The 20,420-nt window shown below is 37.1% G+C and overlaps 1 protein-coding gene across 6 annotated transcripts in view; it reads right to left on the bottom strand.

The window, feature by feature from the left end:
* Window positions 1–1,664: 1,664 nt before the first annotated feature.
* The window catches only part of Ppp4r3b (protein phosphatase 4 regulatory subunit 3B), a 55,415-nt gene continuing 36,659 nt past the window's right edge, over window positions 1,665–20,420 (bottom strand). For all 6 annotated transcript variants that reach the window (XM_048427543.3, XM_048427545.3, XM_048427549.3 and 3 more), the window contains 6 exons: window positions 17,755–17,913; window positions 14,676–14,845; window positions 12,848–12,987; window positions 12,283–12,467; window positions 10,231–10,433; window positions 1,665–3,249 (listed from right to left, as the gene is read on the bottom strand). In XM_048427543.3, coding sequence (XP_048283500.2) covers window positions 3,154–3,249; window positions 10,231–10,433; window positions 12,283–12,467; window positions 12,848–12,987; window positions 14,676–14,845; window positions 17,755–17,913 — 953 coding nt within the window. In that variant the 3' untranslated portion in view covers window positions 1,665–3,153. The remainder of the gene's footprint in view (window positions 3,250–10,230; window positions 10,434–12,282; window positions 12,468–12,847; window positions 12,988–14,675; window positions 14,846–17,754; window positions 17,914–20,420) is intronic.

Raw genomic sequence — 20,420 nt, 5'->3', positions numbered from 1 at the left:
GGCACAGACCAAACTGGAGGTCAGCCTAGGTTACCTGAACCTGTCTCAAACAACCTAAATAAATAAAGTAAGACAAAAATGTGCATGTTTTCTCTTCCAAAGGGGCTACAGAGAGAAACTGGTTGATAGCGCATGCTTTCATTCATTCTTCCTAGACAGTGTTTTAAGATGATACACAGCCTTGGTATAGCAGTCAACCAGACTGAAGGGGCACAGCATTCACGGGGCTTCGAGGGCCCAAAGTGCTGTAAACTCAGCAGGTGGTTGCAGAGAAGAAGGTATACAGCTTTCAAGCTGAACCAGAGCATGTGTGAATAGCAGGGGTAGCATGTGAAGGGTTAGGGTAATGTGGAAATTGTGGAGAATTGGAAACTTTCATTTTTGAAAGTGTGGCTGCTGTAGCAAGACAGGTAGGTGTACTAGTGAAGATCTGGGTTTACATAGTATGATGCAACCCAAAGGCAGTATCTTGGACAAAGGTCAAAGAGCTTTATATTTGAAGCAGAACAAATGAGATTTGGAAAATTAAATGGAAACATAGAAAATTAGAACATAGAAACATAGAAAATTGTCAGTTATAAAAACAGACAAAAGGATCAAGTGACTGAACCTACTGAGGAAAATGCGACTTACAAGCTGGTCTTTGTAAAGCTCTGGGAAAATACTAGTCTATCTGCTTAAAGGTAATCAGAAGGATCCTGCATTTGGAAACTTGTAGTTACACTTTATACGCACCCTTTTAAACATTTTGCGCGTCTATGGGCATGTCTACGCCACTATGCCTGCTGGTCAGGGGCCAGTTTGTACTGCTGAGTTCCAGGGATCAGACAGATTGGCAGCAGTTGGCCTCAACTGGGGTTTTTCTAAAATTTCACCAAACCTGCTTGAATCTAAAATTGTTAAAGCTCCAACCTCCAGAAAAACCAGTGATAAAAACACATTAATCTGTTTCACGTAACTTTTTTTTATTAAAAATAGCTTTTTATTAGGTACATGTTCACAGATATTTTTAGGACCTCTTGAACTGATGGAGATAATGTTATAAGCACCCCAGCCTGCATCAGGGTCCTCACAACAACAGTTAATGTGGAATTTTCCTAGTTGTGCCTTCCAAGGATCCATTCATCTTGTAAGTGAGCATATGCATTACACACCGTTGCCCTTATTTTTTAAGAAGACATTCATTTCTGCTGTAAGAAACACTTTCCCATACTAGTGACTTAAAAGTTTGAAGTTCCTCAGAAAGGAAAATCAAAGGAGTCTTTATAAGGTTCAGAGACAATACTTTGCACTTAAGTTATATAAGATTAAGAACAGAACAGTTACATACATCAGAGCTGCTTAGATTCTAAGCAGTCTTAAGTGCGAAGATGGAAGAGGCTTGACAACACTGCTTGGAAGAATGCCCACTCATTCAGTAGCTCAATGATGCTAGGTGAGGGGACTGCAGCTCGACGGTGATGTGAGTGGAGGTTTGCTGTATGTGCACCTCGGTTTAGAGGTGAGAATGGCTTCACACTGTGGTACTCTGACACTGTTAGGACTGACCAAGGCTTACCTCCTGTAAGCTGTACTTATTGTTGACTCTTGCATTTAAGACTTTCTGACCTAATGGTTTATAACAAGTCTTTATGGATTTTATAAGCTCTTAAAAAAGACAGAAATTAGACATATCTCAAAAATAGTTTACTTATTATATTTACAACGAAACAAACACAAGCCTCAATCATGGAATTACAGGGTCACATTTTAATTCCAGAATTTTACATTATATCACCACATGTATACAAATGGTGTAAAACAAGTACAGTGGTATTTTTAATACAAAATAAACATCTGTTTTATGGAAAAAACTATACTTTATATCTACACAGACAGCCCATCTTTTCCAAACAATAGCCAAAATTAAAATTAACTCTAAATCTCCAGCACAGGAAGCCGCTTTTAAGCTATTCCAGGAGAATGGACCCAAACACACTACAGAGCTGTTCCAAAGACTGCAGCTGGAATTACTATGTTTTTGAATTGTTTTTTCCCAATGCATTAAATTGTAGTTTGGGGTCATTTTTCTTATCTCAGCAATGATCTCAGATCATAGATGAGCAAACTAACATTAAAATATTTACAATTAACTCGCTGTTCTAAAAATAAAAGCTCTTAATAGTTTGCCTCAGTTATTTTAAATTCATTTACGTACATGGAATGTGCTTTTTATTCTCTTAAAAATGCAATTTTTTGTGTTACACCTCATCTGGAAGTTTCCCGTGCTATGCTGCGTGACTCTAGAGAAAATGGCTTCTAGATAGTAAATGCCACTTAGTTCAGCACCGTTCTTTATTGATCTCTATAAATTTGTCAGTAGTCGCGAGGAGACCCAGAGCTAGCTGTACTGAGGAAGCGGAGTGACTGTCCCGGGGGACACCCTCTTCCAGCCACTCCTGAGTTTTGAGGAGGACCATTTCAGAATACTGCTATTGTGATTCTTGGCTGCTATTACCTCTAAAAGTGCTGACTTTAAAAGTTCTACTAAGAAAACTATCCATTAGGAACCCAGCTTGTGTTTTTATGTACTAAGTCTCTGGTGTAGAAAAACTGGTATGTGCTGTTACCTAGGGTATGTATATACGTTCTGTGAAACACCAAAGGCTGTTTCACTTCTGCGAAATATTTAAAGAAATGGTCCCAACAATGTAACTTCATTTCTAATGACAGTTCAATTTGTTTTACATAAAAATTTCTTTTAAAAAGAGGCAACTGTTTAAAACAACAACATGGCCAGCACCATTATACAAGCAATGTTATTGGGTACTGAAGTCTCACAATGTTCTCTAGGTTGGACCCCCTGAAGCAACCCTGCATTAATAACTCTTCTCCCAAACCTGAGACTTTCCTAGCTGGGAAGCTTTCACCTAGGCTCCAACAATCACTTCTTATTTTGGACAGCTCAAAAGGCAAACCCTTTAATCACTAAGAAACAATGAAGTTCTCGGGGAGCCTGGTTTCTTACGCTAGACTTTCCTACCTGATAACTGAGTCTCTGCTAGTCCGTGTGTGTCACGTTCCATGAGAAAGCTTTCCCATTCAGACTTGAGCTCAGTGAGCAGCTACAGCATTTTAGTAAGACCATGTGTTGGGAGTCCCCCAGCAAGTATTCTATGAGCCAAGGCGAGGCCTTTTCCTGGGGGATGATTCTTCTTCCTCATCTTCCTCTTCATCATCTGGATAGTCCACTAAGCCAACCAAACTCCCCTATAGAAGAATGAAAAACACGCTTTAACATATTTAACCTTAAAAAAAAAAAACCAAATTAGCATGAAAAACCAGCATGGTACCAATATAGTACAGAAGATATTAGAAGTCATTTTCTAAATAGAATATGTGATATTAAGACATTTGAATGGAAGAGGGGAATTGCTTAAATTACAACAGTTTACTGTGTACTAACTGGGGGCAGTTCCACCCTCAGCTTTTCTGCTGTTTTTTTTTTTTCATGAAACTTAAGATTCACTTTATCTAAGTATCACAAAGAAAAAGACCCCCCCCCCAACAACACTTGGACAAAGATAAAAAGCATGTTAGACATAAACTAGTTCAGTTTCCCTTACTTTATCTGAGAAGTCTCTAGTTTTTACATAAATTTATTTCATTATACATTTTTTTCATTCTACTTTTAAGGACTAATCCACCCCACCCCAGAGAGGGTTTCTCTGTGTGTTAACGGCTCTGACTGTCCTGGAACTCACTCTCTAGATCATGCTGGCCTCCAACTCAGATATCCGCCTGTCTCTGTTTCCCGAATGCAGGACTGACTTTTTAAAGAATAATTTAAATGGCTGAAGATAGATAATAAAAACAAAAAAATGGTTTTGAAAAGCTAATGGTTAAAAAGAAGAATGAGGTACATTTCAGGGTTTGGGCCTTTTATATGTAACAGACTCCCCTCAGAAATCTTATGAAAGGTTTGGGCCCTCTGCAGAAAATGGCAGGTGTTCGCAGGCTTGCATTAATTTTGAACCAATTCTGTGAAACTATGCATGTTCTACGGTTAAGGGGTTACTAACATTGTTTAGTTTAAAACCTTTTGTACCTCTTGAAGCTAAACAAATCAAAGTAACTTGTCCTTCCTAAGTGGCTCCAAATGTAAACACAAATACCTGAAAGCACCATTGAAGGAATAAGCGAAACACTAATATTAGTTAGAAGAGGACTGAGCATCTAGAAGCAGTTATCGGTTTATGAACTAAAGAAGGCATTATTTAGAAAATTCCTGCTTAGCTAAATCGTACATCTTAAGTTTGAATTAGAAAACGGCATAGGGCTTAAGTATTAGGACATAATGATTTCAGGTTTCAACGCTGCTGCATTTGCGAAGGAAGCTCACAGTGGCTAAAGCTCTGGGAAGTCTTACAATGCTGTCTACTATCTCCTTAGATTATCTAAAATGAAAGTAAATGTAAATCATGCAGATCTACAGAGAAAATGAGAAGAAAAACAAAAGAGGAAAGTTGTCAAGGATCTTTTTGTGGAAAAGAAAAATCAGAGGCAAGGTAACTTGCATGACTGGAAGAAAGAAAAAACTAAATATGTGCAAGTGGATAAAGAAATGCAAATGAAACTCAGTTATCCTAAAATCTGGAACAGAGGCAGGCACCAAGGAAGAGAAACTGTTAAGACGACTTGGTTTCTTGAAAGCCAGGAAATCCTCTTTCCTGTTGCCATGAAATTGCAAGAAATATGAATTCCCAAAAGAATGGTACTTATGGTCAAGAGTAAGAGTTGGGACTAAAAACTGGAGAAGTTTAACTCTGCATACCAGATTCCCCTAGAACCTAAGCCTTCTCTCAGAACACAGAATCTACACTTCCCAGATGTAACACACGAATTGTGCTATAAAAATGAACACCATGGTGAGGCTAACCTAGGGTGGCGGTGGGAGTAGGTGGGGCCGGGCACTGAGTGGGAAGCCATCTCCTCCAACTAAAGCCAATCACTGTTTTAAATTCACACAGTAGGGGTCACCCCTCTGCAGTATACAATTCAGTGTCCTTAGTGTCACAAAGCTATATATACAACTATCCCTCCTAATTCTCACCATCTTTGACCTTCTTTCCCAGCACTGACCCTAACCCATTAATTGCCATTCCACCTCCAACCCTGACAGGTTTATTCTCAGCAATACACTGTGCAAACTGCTAATCTATGTCAGCACTGTTCTGTTTCCTTTTTCTGGCTAATAGCATTGTTGGTTCAATTCATGAACTGTAATGAGTATAGCTTTGGGACGGACGGAGCAGGAACTGGGCCTACTAGGCTGTGTCCCAAAGCTGCTACTTCATGTTACCTCTCCTTTATCAATGAATACAGATTGCAATTTTTCTGTATCCCAGTCAACATTTGTCCATTAAAGAAAATTATACCCATTCTAGTAGGTGTGAACTGCTCTTATTGTGTTACTTAAAAAACCTTTTGTGTATGTGTATGAGTCTATGCATTTCTGCCTGTGCAGTGTGGAGGAAGAGGAGCAGAGGACAACCTTGGTGTTGATCTTCACACATTACCTTGTTTTAAGTCAGAGACTGTGGACTGCTGTTGCATATGCCATGCTAGCAGACCTGCAAGCTTCTGGGGGTTCTAATGGCTCCTTCCATTGCAGTAGGAATGCTGGGATAACAAAGGCACCTTCTATGGGTTCCTGGGATTTGAACCGTCATGTTGTGGCACCTGATCTCATTATAGATGGTTGCGAGCCACCATGTGGTTGCTGGGAATTGAACTCAGGAGCTCTGGAAGAACAATCATTGCTCTTAACCACTGAGCCATCTCTCCAGCCCTCATTTAAGCTTTATATTAAGTGAGTTAGGAGTCCAACATCTCTTGCATGAGGTTATTCAATATGTAATATTTATTGAAGAGAATTTTTTTTTCTAAAAAAATTATTTGTTTTTGGTATTTTGAGACAGAGTTTCTCTGTATAACAGCCAGCCCTAGCTGTCCTGGAACTTGCTTTGCAAACTAGCTTGGCCTCAAACTCACAGAGATCCACCTGCCTTTGCCTCTCGAGTGCTGGGATTAAAGGCATAAGCCACCATGTCTAGTGATTCATTTTTATTTTGTGTTTTACCTGCATGCCTATCTGTGTGAGGTTGTTGGGTACCCTGGAATTGGCATTACAGTCAGTTGTGAGTTGCTATACGGGTGCTAGGAATTGACTCTGAGCTATCTCTCCAGTCCTGAAAACAATTTTTCTTACTGAATTAACGCACACCTTTTTGAAACCTGCCATTCTTCCCACTTTGTAGTAGCTCCCATCCTACCCTACTTCTGCCCCAATTCCTGAGAACTTCAGGACTCATGATACTTCTGCCTGGCAATCCCCTTAACAGCTTGGACTGCAGAAACAGGGAATCCTAGTCTCTATGGTTTGTTTTCTTGTTTTGAGACAAGGGCTTGTTGTGTAGATGGGAATTCACTAGATCGCACAAACTGGCCTCAACGCTAGAACCCTGTTGCCAGACTCCCAACTGATGGGATTACAAGCATGTATTTTTATAAGAAAGAAAATCTAATAATCACCAGGCACACAAGGAGTAAAAGATCAAAATACTAACTGTAGAAGAGATGATCTTTTTTCCTCCTGCAACAGACTAACTTATAATCAAATATAGTTTGAAGCTTGCAAGGACATTTTATCATATAACAGGAAATTATACAGTGGTAGTTTTGGTTGTTTCACTAAATACGCTAATATCTGACAATCTATATAATAGCAGTGACGGCAACAACCTGTCTTGTTCCTGATTGAGTGGGAATATTCCTAATATTTCCTAAGTATAAAACTAAGTTCTGATGTTAGCATGTTAAGAAATTATCATTTGGGGGCTGGAGAGATGGCTCAGAGGTTAAGAGCACTGCTTGCTCTTTCAAAGGTCCTGAGTTCAATTCCCAGCATCCACATGGTGGCTCACAACCATCTGTAATGAGGTCTGGTGCCCTCTTCTGGCCTTCAGGTGTACACAGAGACAGACTATTGTACACATAATAAATTAATATATAAAAAAGGAAATGTTTAAAAAAATTATCATTTGTTTTTATTTTTATTCAATATTTGCATTTAAAATAAGGTAATAAATGCAAATTTTATACAGACATATCCATAGATCGGAAATGATGTATGTCAAGTTCACATTGCTGTGGCAATTCTCAGCAATAGGGTTAGTTATTCATCTTTAAATTCTACCTGTAGTCTTTAATTTAAACATTCTGATTTGGAAAGCTTACTAAAAAGCAATATGCAGGGTTTCCTTTCTTATTCTGTAACAGAAGTGGTGTTTGTTTTAGCAGTCACTAATAGTTTCTCTACCTGGTTTTGCTGTTTTGAGACAGGATTTTGCAATGGTATTCCAGGCTACACTCCCACTGAAATCTTAAGAGTGTATCTTAGAGAATCATCTGATTCTGTAAACATTCTTTCCCATATAAATTGGGTGTTTTATACTAAACAGTGAAAATATTTTGTATCTTTACAGCATTCATATTCTATCTTTTAATTTTACTAGTAGCTGATATCTTTGCAGCCTTCAACTGTAGCAGTTTACACTGAAGCTGAAACTAAAGACCATTAGTGAAGAAAAATCAACTACTATTTGGAAAATGGCCATAATTTGTTAGAAGTTTGAGAACAAATTAAATTTACTTCTGTCTATGCATCAGTTTTTGATTTGAAACTCTATACTGAGAAGAGTTTTTGCTTTCTAAGAATATCACTATTTTTATCTGTTGCTCTAGAAGATATAGAACAAATAATATTTTGGGATATGACAGCATTAATGAGGTGAAAAGTACATTTGTACTGGCCAAGAGCTCTGTTAATCAACCAGAAAGTGCTATTCAATAAAAAAAAGGAACAGAAAATGTTCTAAAACTCAAGAACAAATATTTAATTTCAGAATATAACAATAAAATCCACAATGTTTCCAGAAAAAAAAAATTAAAATCACATGAAAGAGCCGAGGAATAAGAAATGTCTTTGAACTTCTTTACTGTAGTAAGCTTCGGCCTTTGTCAATCTGCTTCTCCACTGTATTCTACTGTAATCAAGAAGGCTAGAATAACATTTCCATTCCTGTACAGTCAAGTTTTATCTCTCATGATATTCTTTGCTGAGAAAACTAGCAGAAACACTTCATAAAAAATGAAGCATTAAGTCAAGAGAGAATACAGATACCTGGGTTCTAAAAAAGACAGAGTCTAAGAGAGAAGATCCGGAGGTTTAGGAAATGGTTGAAGAAACCTCAAGAAATATCTGCAGGGAAACCAATTTAGATGAGAACACCAAGAGGAGGTTTCAATATAGGTATTTCCAAGGAGGATACTTGTGGACCTGAGAAGTCCTCAAAGAACTAGCAACAGGCACATAACCTACTGAAACAATGGAAAGACAAGGGCGGCATTTACTCTAGAAAAGCTACAAAGAATAAGAGCAAAGGAAAAGCTGGGCAAAGGTGGAGCATGTCTTTATTCCTAGTAGTTGCGGAGGGAGAGGCAGGAAGATTTTTGTGAATTTGAAGCCAGTCTGGTCTACAGAGGCAAGTGCCAGGATAGCCAGGGCTACACAGAGAAACCCTGTTTTGAAAAATGAAAAAGGAAGAAAAGAAAACGCTTGGATCTCACCACAGACATTACTATAAAGTATGAGAGCTTTAGCCCAGAGCTCACCTCACAACAGTGCAGATCTAACACTGAGAAGTTTACATGTTTCCGTTAAATACAAACTCAGACTTAAAAGAAAACCTCAGAAATGTACTATGTGCTTCTGCATTTCTCTAGAGTGCTGGGATTAAGGGAGTTTGCCACCATGCTGGCCATTTTTATTTTTTACTTATTATTTTTTGGAGACAGGGTTTCTTTGTGTATCCCTGGCTATCCTAGAACTCGCTCTGTAGACCAGGCTGGCCTTGAACTCAAAAATCCACCTGCCTTCTGAGTGCTCATTTTTAATTTTAAATGTTTGTGGTCATTTGAATGTAACTGGCCCCCATAATCTCAAAGGGAGTTGCGGCTTTGTTGGAGGAAGTGTGGCATCGTGGGAGCAGGCTTTGAGGTTTCCTATGCGGAGGATACCACCCAGTGTCTCAGGTGACTTCCTGTTGCAAGATGTAGGTAGGTATCTCAGCTAACTACTTCAGCACCACATCTGCTTGTATGCCACCATGCTCCCGTCACAATGATCTCAATCTCTGAAACTGTAAGCAAGCCACCTCAATTAAATGTCTTCCTTTGTAAGAGTTATCATGGTCATGGTGTCTAAGAGAGTGTTAGTACTCAAATTGACTCTCGTTTGTTTTTTACTGTTAACATATCCTAATACTTGTTCATCTACCCCTAGATCAGCAGCTGTCCTACATTTATACTTCTTACAGCTAACCACGCCTTTTCTGGGGGAAAAGGATGGTTCCATATAATGAAAACTGTAAAAGTTAAAAAGAAGGTATACAAATGAAGTTCCAAATATAAACTGTTTATAATATTAAACCAACGAGAAATATATGTTACAAAAATTATAGAAAGGCTAATACTCTTAACTAAAAAAAAATCATTCAAATTAAGAAAATATGAACCAATTTTAAAAGGCACTATGAACAGACAAAACACAGAAGAGCAAATTCAACCATACTACTGTTAGTAGATACATAACAGGGGAAAGAGATATTATAGACACATCCTCATCCAACTGGTGAAGATTCAAAATTTTAACCATGCTGTTAATGTTGCACTGCACCAGGTATACTTACACACTGCTCATAAGAACAAAACAGATATAGACTTTTGAAGAGGAATTTAACAACGTGTATAAAGACATTCCGTTAATAATTTATCCAACAAAATATTTTAAAGTGTAACACTAATAGACCAGTGAGGTAATGGAACCAACTTAAACGCCACAATACAGGCCTGGAAAGGGACTGAGACTATGTTCACATATATTATGATTTGCAGCTAAATAAAATGACTGAAAAGGTCCTAACAACAGAAGGAAAAAAAATGTTCACCCTAAAATTTCTGTGATATGCAAGGTGAACCTCAAGAGTTTGCAAATAATGTTGGATGTCTGGCTCTGAGGTCAATATAACTTTTTCATTCTTTGAAACTTTTATCTAAATCATCTTCAGTAAACAGAGTAGTTTACAGACGGAAAAGGCAAAGTTTGTGTGTAGTCTTTCTCTCACATACCTTAGTGGCTGTCACTGATGCAGCCAAGTTTGCAGTTTTGGAAGAGGACCCATTAGAACTTGCTGGTGTTGTCTGAGCCACCACAGACTTACTGTTTGTACTGTTTGTTCCATTAGCAGCACTGGGGGGATGGGAGAAAGTAAATTTGAAGCCACCAGAAGATGTCCTTTTGGGAAGGTTTTCCTTGTCTTCACTTTCTTTTGCTAAAGCAAAAATAAAATTGAGCCTTATTAAATACTACTAAATCACAGAACTTGTCAAAGTGGCAACATACAAATTTGCCTCTGCTTTCTAAGAGTAAAGGTATGTCCATATTCTTGTTGGCCAGGATCTTAGGAACCTCAAAGAGCAGAACCAACTTTCTTACAGCAGAAGGTGCACTGCTTTATCTCAGTGTTTACTTGGAACACTATTAACAGTCTGCTGTTACTGTCCTCCACTCACTGACTCTGCAGTTCCTGACCCCTCACAAGTCACCAGTTCAAATGCCTCGAGACAACTCTTAAGTATCATAGTCTCTTACTCCCTAAAAACTCCAAGTTCTTTTACTTATTTCTTCTATAGCATGTATCCACTTATTTCTTTTATAGTCAAAGTGTTCAAACCCCTTTCAAGTCTTTAATATTCTGTTAACATATTTCCTAACAACATGCACCCAATAATGGATGCAATACTTAAGCATGGCTTTTCTGCTTCTCTTGACAATACTGAGGCAGTATCTTTACTGACTGAAGGAAAAAGAATTTGCTAAAAACAAATAAAAATAAAAAGTATTCATTCTAGGATGGGAATATATAGCTAAGTGGTAGAGCACTAGCCAAGCACATTCAAGACCCTGGCTTCAAGTTCTAGCAATTACATAAATAAAAAACAATGTTCTTTAGAACAGCAATAAGCTCTTTGTTCCCCTTGGATACTAATGAACAGGAAATGAGTCAGACTGGAGAATAGCTGAAAGAAAATATACTAAGTAAACTGAGTAAGTTTTCTAAGAAGAAATGTCTGTAGAATAAGTCACATTCAAAATACATCCAAGAGGTAAATTTTGCCTTTCAATATTTAAATTTCTATTAAACATTCAAAGGGTATTTGCAGGTCAGTGATCTTTAGGACATAAAATTAAAGTGATTATGTCTCTTGAAAGACACAAGCAATATCTCAGTTCTCTACAAGTAAGAAAATTTACAACACCCCCCTCTCCCCACGAGGCAGTGTCTAATGTACCTTAGGCTGGTCTCAAACTTGCTTTGTAGTTGAGGATCACCTTCAACTTCTATTCCTCCTGAGTGTTGGGGTTAGGAAAGGCTACCACCATTATCTGGATTTATTTTTTTTTTTTGGGGGGGGGGAGACAGGGTCTTCCTATGCCTGGCTGAGTTCACAGTGTTTCTACAGCCTCAGTTCAAGAATGCTGGGATTAGGAGTGTGCGCCACCATGCCCAGCTTCCCCTATTACATCTTTAAGCAACTTGAATAACAGTTGAACTTTTAAAGAGCAAAGTTACCGCTTTGAGCTTACTTTGCTCAGGCTGTAAATATCAGAAGCACTCACACAATTTAATCATAATGAAAGTCCTCAATGAAATTCATTTTTGCAAAGAAAGCCAAGACTGCTCTGCTCAGAAGAGTCTGAGTAGACAACAAACTGGTAACCGAGGACAAGGTGTGGCACAGCGATCACAGCATTTGAGAAGCTAAGACTCGGCAACTCTGAGCTCTAGACCAGAACAAGGTTACATAGTGAGACCCTGGTTTAAATAATAGTATAAACTGAAAAATTTTAAACCCAAAATGAATAGCATCAAAAACAATCTTTCAAGGAAAACATTTTAAATATGAACATCTAAAATAATTTGGAAAATGTGGATAACTTTAAAAGGGTATGATTCAGCATAAAATTCTTGTGTTTGTTTTACATACCGTGGCAAGATTTTCCCAATCAATAATAGTTATTTATTATTATTATGGCTGTGTGTGTGCATGGTGCTAAGGATCAAACTCAAGCTGTCTGGCTGTTTTATTAAGAGAAATGAAAATTCAGGATTTTAGTACCTTTTTTAGTCTCCATAAATTTTTCGTAACTATCTGGAAAATCATCTTCGGTCTTAGATTTTTCAATTGGTGTCACAACTGCTTTTCCTTCTTCATCATCATCTTCATTAAACCACATTTCTTCATCATCTTCCAAGGCTTTTGCATCTCTGCGAAATCGGTTGCTACGTAATATAGATGGTACACTGTAAGAAATATATTACAGATATTGAGCAATGACTACAAGTTCATGGCCAGGTAAATTTGGGAAGAATAAATAACCAAGAACTAATGTACTTTTAAATTATGATGAATAGTACATCAAAATTATCTTAGTCATCGTGTAAGACATAGTCAGAGAACTCTTCGATTGTTTTTGCATGTTGTAAACTAAATTAAAAATCCATCTTGAGTTATTATATACAGTATCAAGTTATCATATAATGGATGGGGTAGGAAGGACAGCTGACCCTTCTATAAGAAGAGGTTATGCTAATATAGAAAATTTTACATGTTAAAATCTAAACCGTGGACAATTTCATACTTAATTTTGCTTTCTACAAATATTAATATACTTAAACAATACCTGTTCAGTTTCTGATTTTGTCTGTCTTTTTCTTGTTCATATTTTGTCTTCAATCCTTTGAATGTCTGAACATATTCAATTGACTCAAGGGCTTTATAAAAGTTTTCAACTATATGTGCAGTAAGAGACTTGATATCTTCCTGTATAGGCACAAAATTTATATTTACCAAACAATATAATACTTGTTGAGAAAAAAATTAAAATAAAAAAGTTAATATGTCCAAAGTTGATCAGAAAAGGTTTTTCAAAATCACCTTCTAAAAATAAATGTCCTAGATTCCTTATACATGAGCCAGGACAGGACTCCACAGAAAACTTGGAACAAGGAGAGGCAATTCACTGGAGCCCTTTAGGGGGCTATAAGGAACATTTGAAAAGCAATGCATTTAGTTTGTGTCTTAGTGCTTTATACAGTACTTCAAAATTTAAAGAACACTTTCACAATTTCATATGTGATTCTCATAATCCTACGAAATAAGTTATACCCATTTTACAAAGACAAAATTTAGGTCTTAGAGTTTAATTGAAAACAAACATTGAACCCACATGTTCAGTAAATGTTAATGATTTCCTACTTAACTGCTGTCAAAATATCTTATTATCTAAGTAGATAAATACTGTTATCAAAATATCTTATTATCACAATAGATAATAAGCACAGATTTCTTTGATTATATTGTATATACAAATAGGATAAACTACTTAACTGGAACTCTACCTTTTTTATTTCGGCAATAAACTTTTGTAAACGGGACAAAGACATGTTAAGGTTGAAGACTCAGTGTATTAAGCTTATCACTTCAGAAAAAATGTCAGCTCTACAATGGCTTTGGGAGAGAGGTGAGAACCCATTCATTTGATCAGTGTCTGACCAAAATGCTAAAGGGAAAAGGGCTCTAAGTCCACAGAAAGCTCACGGAAGGCAGCAGAACAGACAGCAGCCGAGGCAATCAACTGGACTGCTTGTCTCCCAACGCTACACTACACTTCTGCCCTCTTCATCTCAAAACCATCCTCCTGGCAAGTGGTCACTCTTAGAAAAACCATTTAGTGAGCCTAACAATCTTCACATAATTCTACTAAGGAAAAAAATTAATTTTGTATTCATTTTTATTATGACTCCTATAATAGAAAACTGCTGTTTCACAATAGATCAAATGTCCAACAAGCCACACATGATCCTAAAACATTTCCTCAAGAAAAATGGAACTGGGGCTGGAGAGATGGCTCAGGGGTTAAGAGTACTGACTGCTCCTCCAGAGGACCCGGGTTCAATTCCCAGCACCCACATGGCAGCTCACAACTGTCTGAAGATCCAGTTGCAGGAGATCTGACACCTTCACACCAATGCCACAAAAATAAAGTTAAATAAACCATAAATAAATATTTAAAAAAAAAAAAAAGAAAAATGGAACTGAAAAAAGAAAATGAGCAAATAGAGTTATAAGACTTGAATTTCACTTTTCAGTGTCCTAAATTTCAACAGTGGTTTGGGGAGTGACTGGGTGGTAGAGCCTACCTATCACAGAGAAGGACCCATACATGATCCTCGAGTGAACCACCTCAGAGGAAACAGGCCACTCAACTAATGCCCATGTACAGGTAAGAAGAGAAAGTGAGTGACTTTTTAAAGATTTCAGTTTATTAGAAGCAGATTCTAACACACAAGAGGTGAATTATGCTGACTATGGCAACATACCTCTAGCATGGAATAATAATTTCAGGAAAATAGGAATAAAAAAAATCAAATTGATTACATACAGTTTCATTTTTATATACAATTACTTATTTATATATGATTACTAAGAGATCTTTAATATAAACTTACCACTCTTATAAATTCAAACAATTCAATAACAGCTGAATTTAATAGATTGTACCGCGTTCCATTATCCAAAAGGGCATTTATAACTGGTTCAAAAAGATTTCCTTTGGTGATGTAACGATTATAAAATTCATCCTTAAGGCCAATTATCCGCCTCATAAAGCGAAGTGCACCTAATATTTAAAAAATATAAAAAGGGAATAATGAATTTACCAAAATTATTTTATAGCTAATTTTGACATAATGTTTAAATTTTTTTAAAAACTAAAATAGTACATGAAACAAACTGTATTTAAAGTTTTCAATGCTTACATTTTTGAATGTTTAAATCTTTCCAAAAGTAAAATAGTACATGAAAAAAAAAATGGGCTTTGAAACAAACAACAACAAAAGTAAAGTTTAGGAATGACGAGATTGGTTGGGTAGATAAGGGCTTGGTGAACAGAATTCAATACCCAGAATCCACCAGAAAGTAGAAGGAAAGAACTGACTCCATAAGTTTATTCTCTAACACCATGCACACAAACAATAGTGACAACTGAAAAAAAGAACAATTAAAAAACCCAGTATCTATAGAATACCAATGCTAGCAACACTAAAAGGAAGATAGTAGGTGCATTATATGAAGCACAGAATCAGGGAGCGAAGTGGGTAGGACTGGTACAGTCTATTACATTTCTAGGGTAGGAATGTATGGAGGCAGATGTTTGCTTTTAATTTTCTTGAAATACAATCAAAGAGACTATATGTAACATAACAGATCTAAACTTTTGAAAGGTTTTCGATGAAGAATATAGATCAACTACTCTTGCTTCTTTTGTCTTGGAACACTTACTTGTTCCTAACTAAGTTCTGTAATAGCTACAATACCAGAGGTAAAATTAGACAGACTAGTCTTTAACTATGAAAATTTCTCCTATTTTTTTATTTTTAATTATGTAAGATTCGTTATTTTTAAGTATATGTGTGTTGGCATAAGTGGCTAGCTACCTAGACTATTACCTCATACCACATTCTAAAACACATTTCAGATATACTACATAAGCAAACACAAAAATCAAATGAGAAAAATAATGAGAATATTTACATTATCTTAGGACACAGAAATCAAAAAAGGTAAACTGAATTTATAGTAATTTATGAAGCATTTAAAAATGTGTATGTGACAATATGTGTACACTATGTGTGTGAGGTGTGCATGGGGAATCTGGAGGACACCCTCAGGAGTCATCCAGCTTATCTGAGACATGATTTCTCACTGGCCTGAAGCCCACTGACTAGTTAGTACAGAATAGCCAGCCAACAAAGCCTGTCTCTGCCTCCCCAGAGGCATTACAAATGTGCGCACACTACCAGCCCTGCGCTTGGGTTCTGGGAATCAAATTCATGTCCTTATGCTTGCAAGTCTCAACTGAGCCATTTCCCAGCCCCAATAAAGATTTTTTTTTTTAAAGTTAAATGGAAAACATCAATAAAAGGCAAGTTTAAGACTGGAACTTCTACTAAAACATAAACTATAATACACAAAAGGCTCTATGAAAAAAATAACCCTCAGTTTACAACATATGAAAATGCAAATTAGGCTGAACATGATGACTCTCAGACCTATATTCCAATACTTTGCGGGTGGAAGCAGAAGTATAAGGATCATCCATAGCCATATAGCTTGAGGTCAGCTGGGCTACTATACTATTTCAAAATATATCTGCACCAGGCAGAGACAGGAGCACTGCCACGAGTTCAAGGTAAGCCAGAGCTATGCAATACATCCCAAGCTACCTCGGGAATTCAGAGTGAGGCCCTGTCCCTCCACCCATTCATCTGTCCATCCGTCCATCAGCCTGTCTGTCCATGTGACATTATAGGATGTTGGGATAATGCCAAATGCTTTAGCTTTTGGGAAAGTTTCTACCTACCTACCTACCTACCTACCATCTACCTACCTACAATAGGGTGCTAGGAAAATGCTAAAGGCTTCAGTTTTTGGGAGGGAAAGTAATCTGGTAGGTAGGTAGATGTTAAAATTGAAGAATATATGAAAAGGTACACAACATTTTGCCTGACAATCCTATTATTGTGAACCTTACAAAACTATATTAGCATATAAAAGATTATTATATTATATACAGTGTGGTTGGGAATGGGTGAGAAAGCAAAATCAATTCTACAATCTATGTTTTAGATGGTAAATCATTTGTGGAAATCACAAATAGTTACTTAGCTATCATTAGAAAAAATAAGATCACATAATTTGCAGTAGTGAAGAACAGAGAAACCTATTAGCACAATCTAATTTTCAAAAAGGTGAAAGCCCCCTGTATATGTGTATGAATACATTTACTTACACATGTACAGGGATAGAAAAAAAATAAGAGCCACAGGTTATTAACGTTAAGTTTTTGCTTGTTTGTTTTGTCCTTTTGAGTCACGGTCTCATGTACCAGGCCAACTTATGAATTGCCATGTACTGAAGAATGATCCTGAATTCCTGATCGTCCTTCCCAAGTGTTGGGATTACAGGTATGAGCCACTAAAGCTCACCAACACTGGCTATATTAAGGAGGATAGGGGTATTAAGAGCAACAAATGAGACTGGCAATATCACTCAGTTGGTATAATTTCCTGACATTCACAAGGCACTCAGTTTAATAGCTAGAGCTGCATAAACTGTATATGATAACACTTGTCTGTAATCCCAGTACTCAATAGTGAAGAAAGGAGCAGAAAAATCCAGGCCACCGTTGGCTACATAATGAATTTGCATTCGACGTATCAGAAGAGGTCTATCAAGCAATGCTGTTATTGAACATTGGATTGTATTCCAACAAAACCTAGGATAATTCAGCTCAACCTAAATGTAAGCAATATGAGTGTGTGAAACCACGATTTTCCATTCTTGCGCTTGTCCTCAGATTACAGAATACAAAGCAGAAGCAGTCGGCTCTCTCGGCCATCTCATTAACATCACACACACTACTAATAAGCAGATGACTTTGCATGGGCAACTGGCATTTTACCTCTACTAAAAAGTATTCCTTAAATTTTTTTTTTTTTACAAAATTCTCATTAAATTTTTACTTACACAAGGCCAAGAAAGTGTGCTTTGAATTCATCAACACCAAAACTCTTCTTAGCAAGTCCTTGTTCATGATATAGTTTTTTATGTGGTATGTGTGATGTTCCACACAAAATGTGAGTAACTCTAGAATTAAGGCAAGCAGCTGTGCCGTTTGATAATTATCTACGAAAGAAAGATATCTAATGAGAATAAATATAATACACCTAAAGAGAATAAATACATTCTGTATCTTAGAGCGAAAGTACATTTTATATAATTTTTAAAAGATACATATATAAATACATTATTACTTTTATATATGTAGACTATTTAAAAGCATTATCAGTTTTAAGGCTCTAGTGTAAAAAATGTAGTAACAAAAAGAAAAGCTCAATATAGATCTACAAATGTGACAATAAACCCTGTCGCACTGAGAATTTCCTAGCAATGTATTCTTAATTAATGCTATCACTGCAAATAGGAACAAATTCAGAAATGGTACAAAAGAGAATAAAGGCCTCAAAGCTCTTACCTGAAGTGGCTCAATGAAATATCTTTTAAATTTGTTTGTGTGCATGTGTATGCGAAGGCTAGTGTGGTTGCAGAAGACAGTCTTAGGAATGGGCTTTCTCCTACCACCTTGTGAGGTCTGGTCACCAGAAGACAGCCAATATGCAAGCTCCTCTACCAACTATGCTGCCCGGTGGTGCAGGAGAATTGTCTCTATTCTGTCAATCATGTTTTAAATAAACGCTGATTGGCCAGGCAGGAGGTGTAGGTGGGAAAACTAGATAGGAAGTGGAAATGATGCAAGGGGAGCAGGAGAATTCTGGGGAGGAGGAAGTTGATTCCTTGCACTCCTGCCCAGGCCACCGAAGCAGCAGGATGTGAGCTGCCCCACTGAAAAAGGTACTGAGCCACATGGCTAAAATAGATCAGAAAAATGGGTTAATCAAGATGTGAGAGTCACTGAGAGGCTAGAGCTAATGGGCCAATCAGCTTTATAAATAATAGAGATCTTTGTGTGGTTTTCTTTGGGCTTGCCGGCTGTGGGGTACTGGGAAGGACAGAACCCCCCAACAAACAAACAGCCCCTCATGTTACAGCCTGGCAGTCCCAATACCATTTAACATCTTTAAAAAGCCATCTTTAAGAAAAATGTTATTTTTTGCTATTCAAGGATCAAACAAAAATGATTTCATGGAGATTTTTAGTAGTAGCCATCTTGAATTCATCAACTCATGCCATCCAGATCCCTGAAGCTATCTTTCTGGTTACCTTTCTAGATGCTCTGCTTCACGAAATGACTATACAAGAAACTTTAACATCTACCAGGGAATTAAGATAAATAATCATTTTATAATGATTTAGAAAAGAAACACTACCCTGAAAGGAAATTACAGAATCACAGTCAAATAAAAAGTTAACACAATCAACCCCATCTAGTACAACCATTCGATTTAAACAGGAACATTACACACTTAACATACTGCCACTACCCCATGTGTTTTCATGCCACACATGTACAGGTGCCCATCAAGGCCAGATGAAGATGTGGGTCCCCTGGAGAGGGTGTTCCAGGTAACCGTGAACTGTGCAATGTGGGTACTAGAACTGAACTCTGTTTCTCTGGAAGAGAAGAGCCTCTGCAGTCCACACAACATTTTATGGATCTTGACTGCTTCCGGAAAGAATGTAGTGTTCATTTAATTAACAAAATGGCCTTCAAATACACAAAATAACACTCTGGCACTTCAAACACCGTTTTTACCTCAAGAGCAAGAAAAGTCTTACTTGTTCCAAACTAAGTTCTGTAATAGCCACAATACCAGAGGTAAAATTAGAACTAGTCTTTAACTATGAAAATTTCTCCTATTTTTTATTTTTAATTCTGTAAGATTTGTTATTTTTAAGTATATGTATATTTGTGTGTTTGTGCACGAGTGGAGGTACACATGAGTGGAGGCCACAAGAGAGAGCCTCATACTTTTCAGATTAAGTTACAGGCAGTTTGAACTATAAAATAAGTGCTGGAAAGTGAACTCAGATCTTCTGCATAAAAGTAGAATGCGTTCTTAACTGCTGAGCCATCTACCTCTCTACCTCTGGAGAAGTATTAAAGGTTATTATTGTGCTTGTTGGGATTCTGTGGGGACCAAAGGATAATGTCTCCTTTCTACTCATATATGGGTTCTGGGGATGGAACACAGGTCTTCAGGCTCACCTGTTAAGCCATCTTCCCAGCCACATACAAAAGTTACTTTAAAACAGTGATCTGTACTGTTAACTGTATTGTTTCCCCCTTTCTATTTTAAAGTCTTTAATTCAGTTTCTCAACATTCTCCTATGGAATCTCTCTTAGAGGTTTCTCTTGTTTCTCCTGGGGCTTTGATAAACTTGGGACAATGAATGCAATGCTAAATGCCCACAGCTTTAATATTATCAGCCCCATACCTTGAAAGCACATTCTAAAGAGAAGCAAATGATAAAAGATGAAGGCTCACAGACAAGTTTAGCACTGTGCTAAAGTGTGGATCCTACGAGATTGTAGTCAATTACACCGAAAATATAAGAACTAGATTATTAAATTACAGATGATTTCTCAAAAGAATATCAAACAACAACAAATTTACCAAGGAAACAATCTGTTTCTCATCTTTTATAGTTGGAAAGAAAACTTTTTTTCTTAT

The sequence above is a fragment of the Myodes glareolus genome, chromosome 8, assembly GCF_982192425.1.
Source record: "Myodes glareolus chromosome 8, mMyoGla1.1, whole genome shotgun sequence".
NCBI lineage: Eukaryota > Metazoa > Chordata > Mammalia > Rodentia > Cricetidae > Myodes > Myodes glareolus.
The sequence above is the reverse complement of the archived record's forward strand: the minus strand, read 5'-3'. Positions and strand labels throughout refer to the sequence as shown.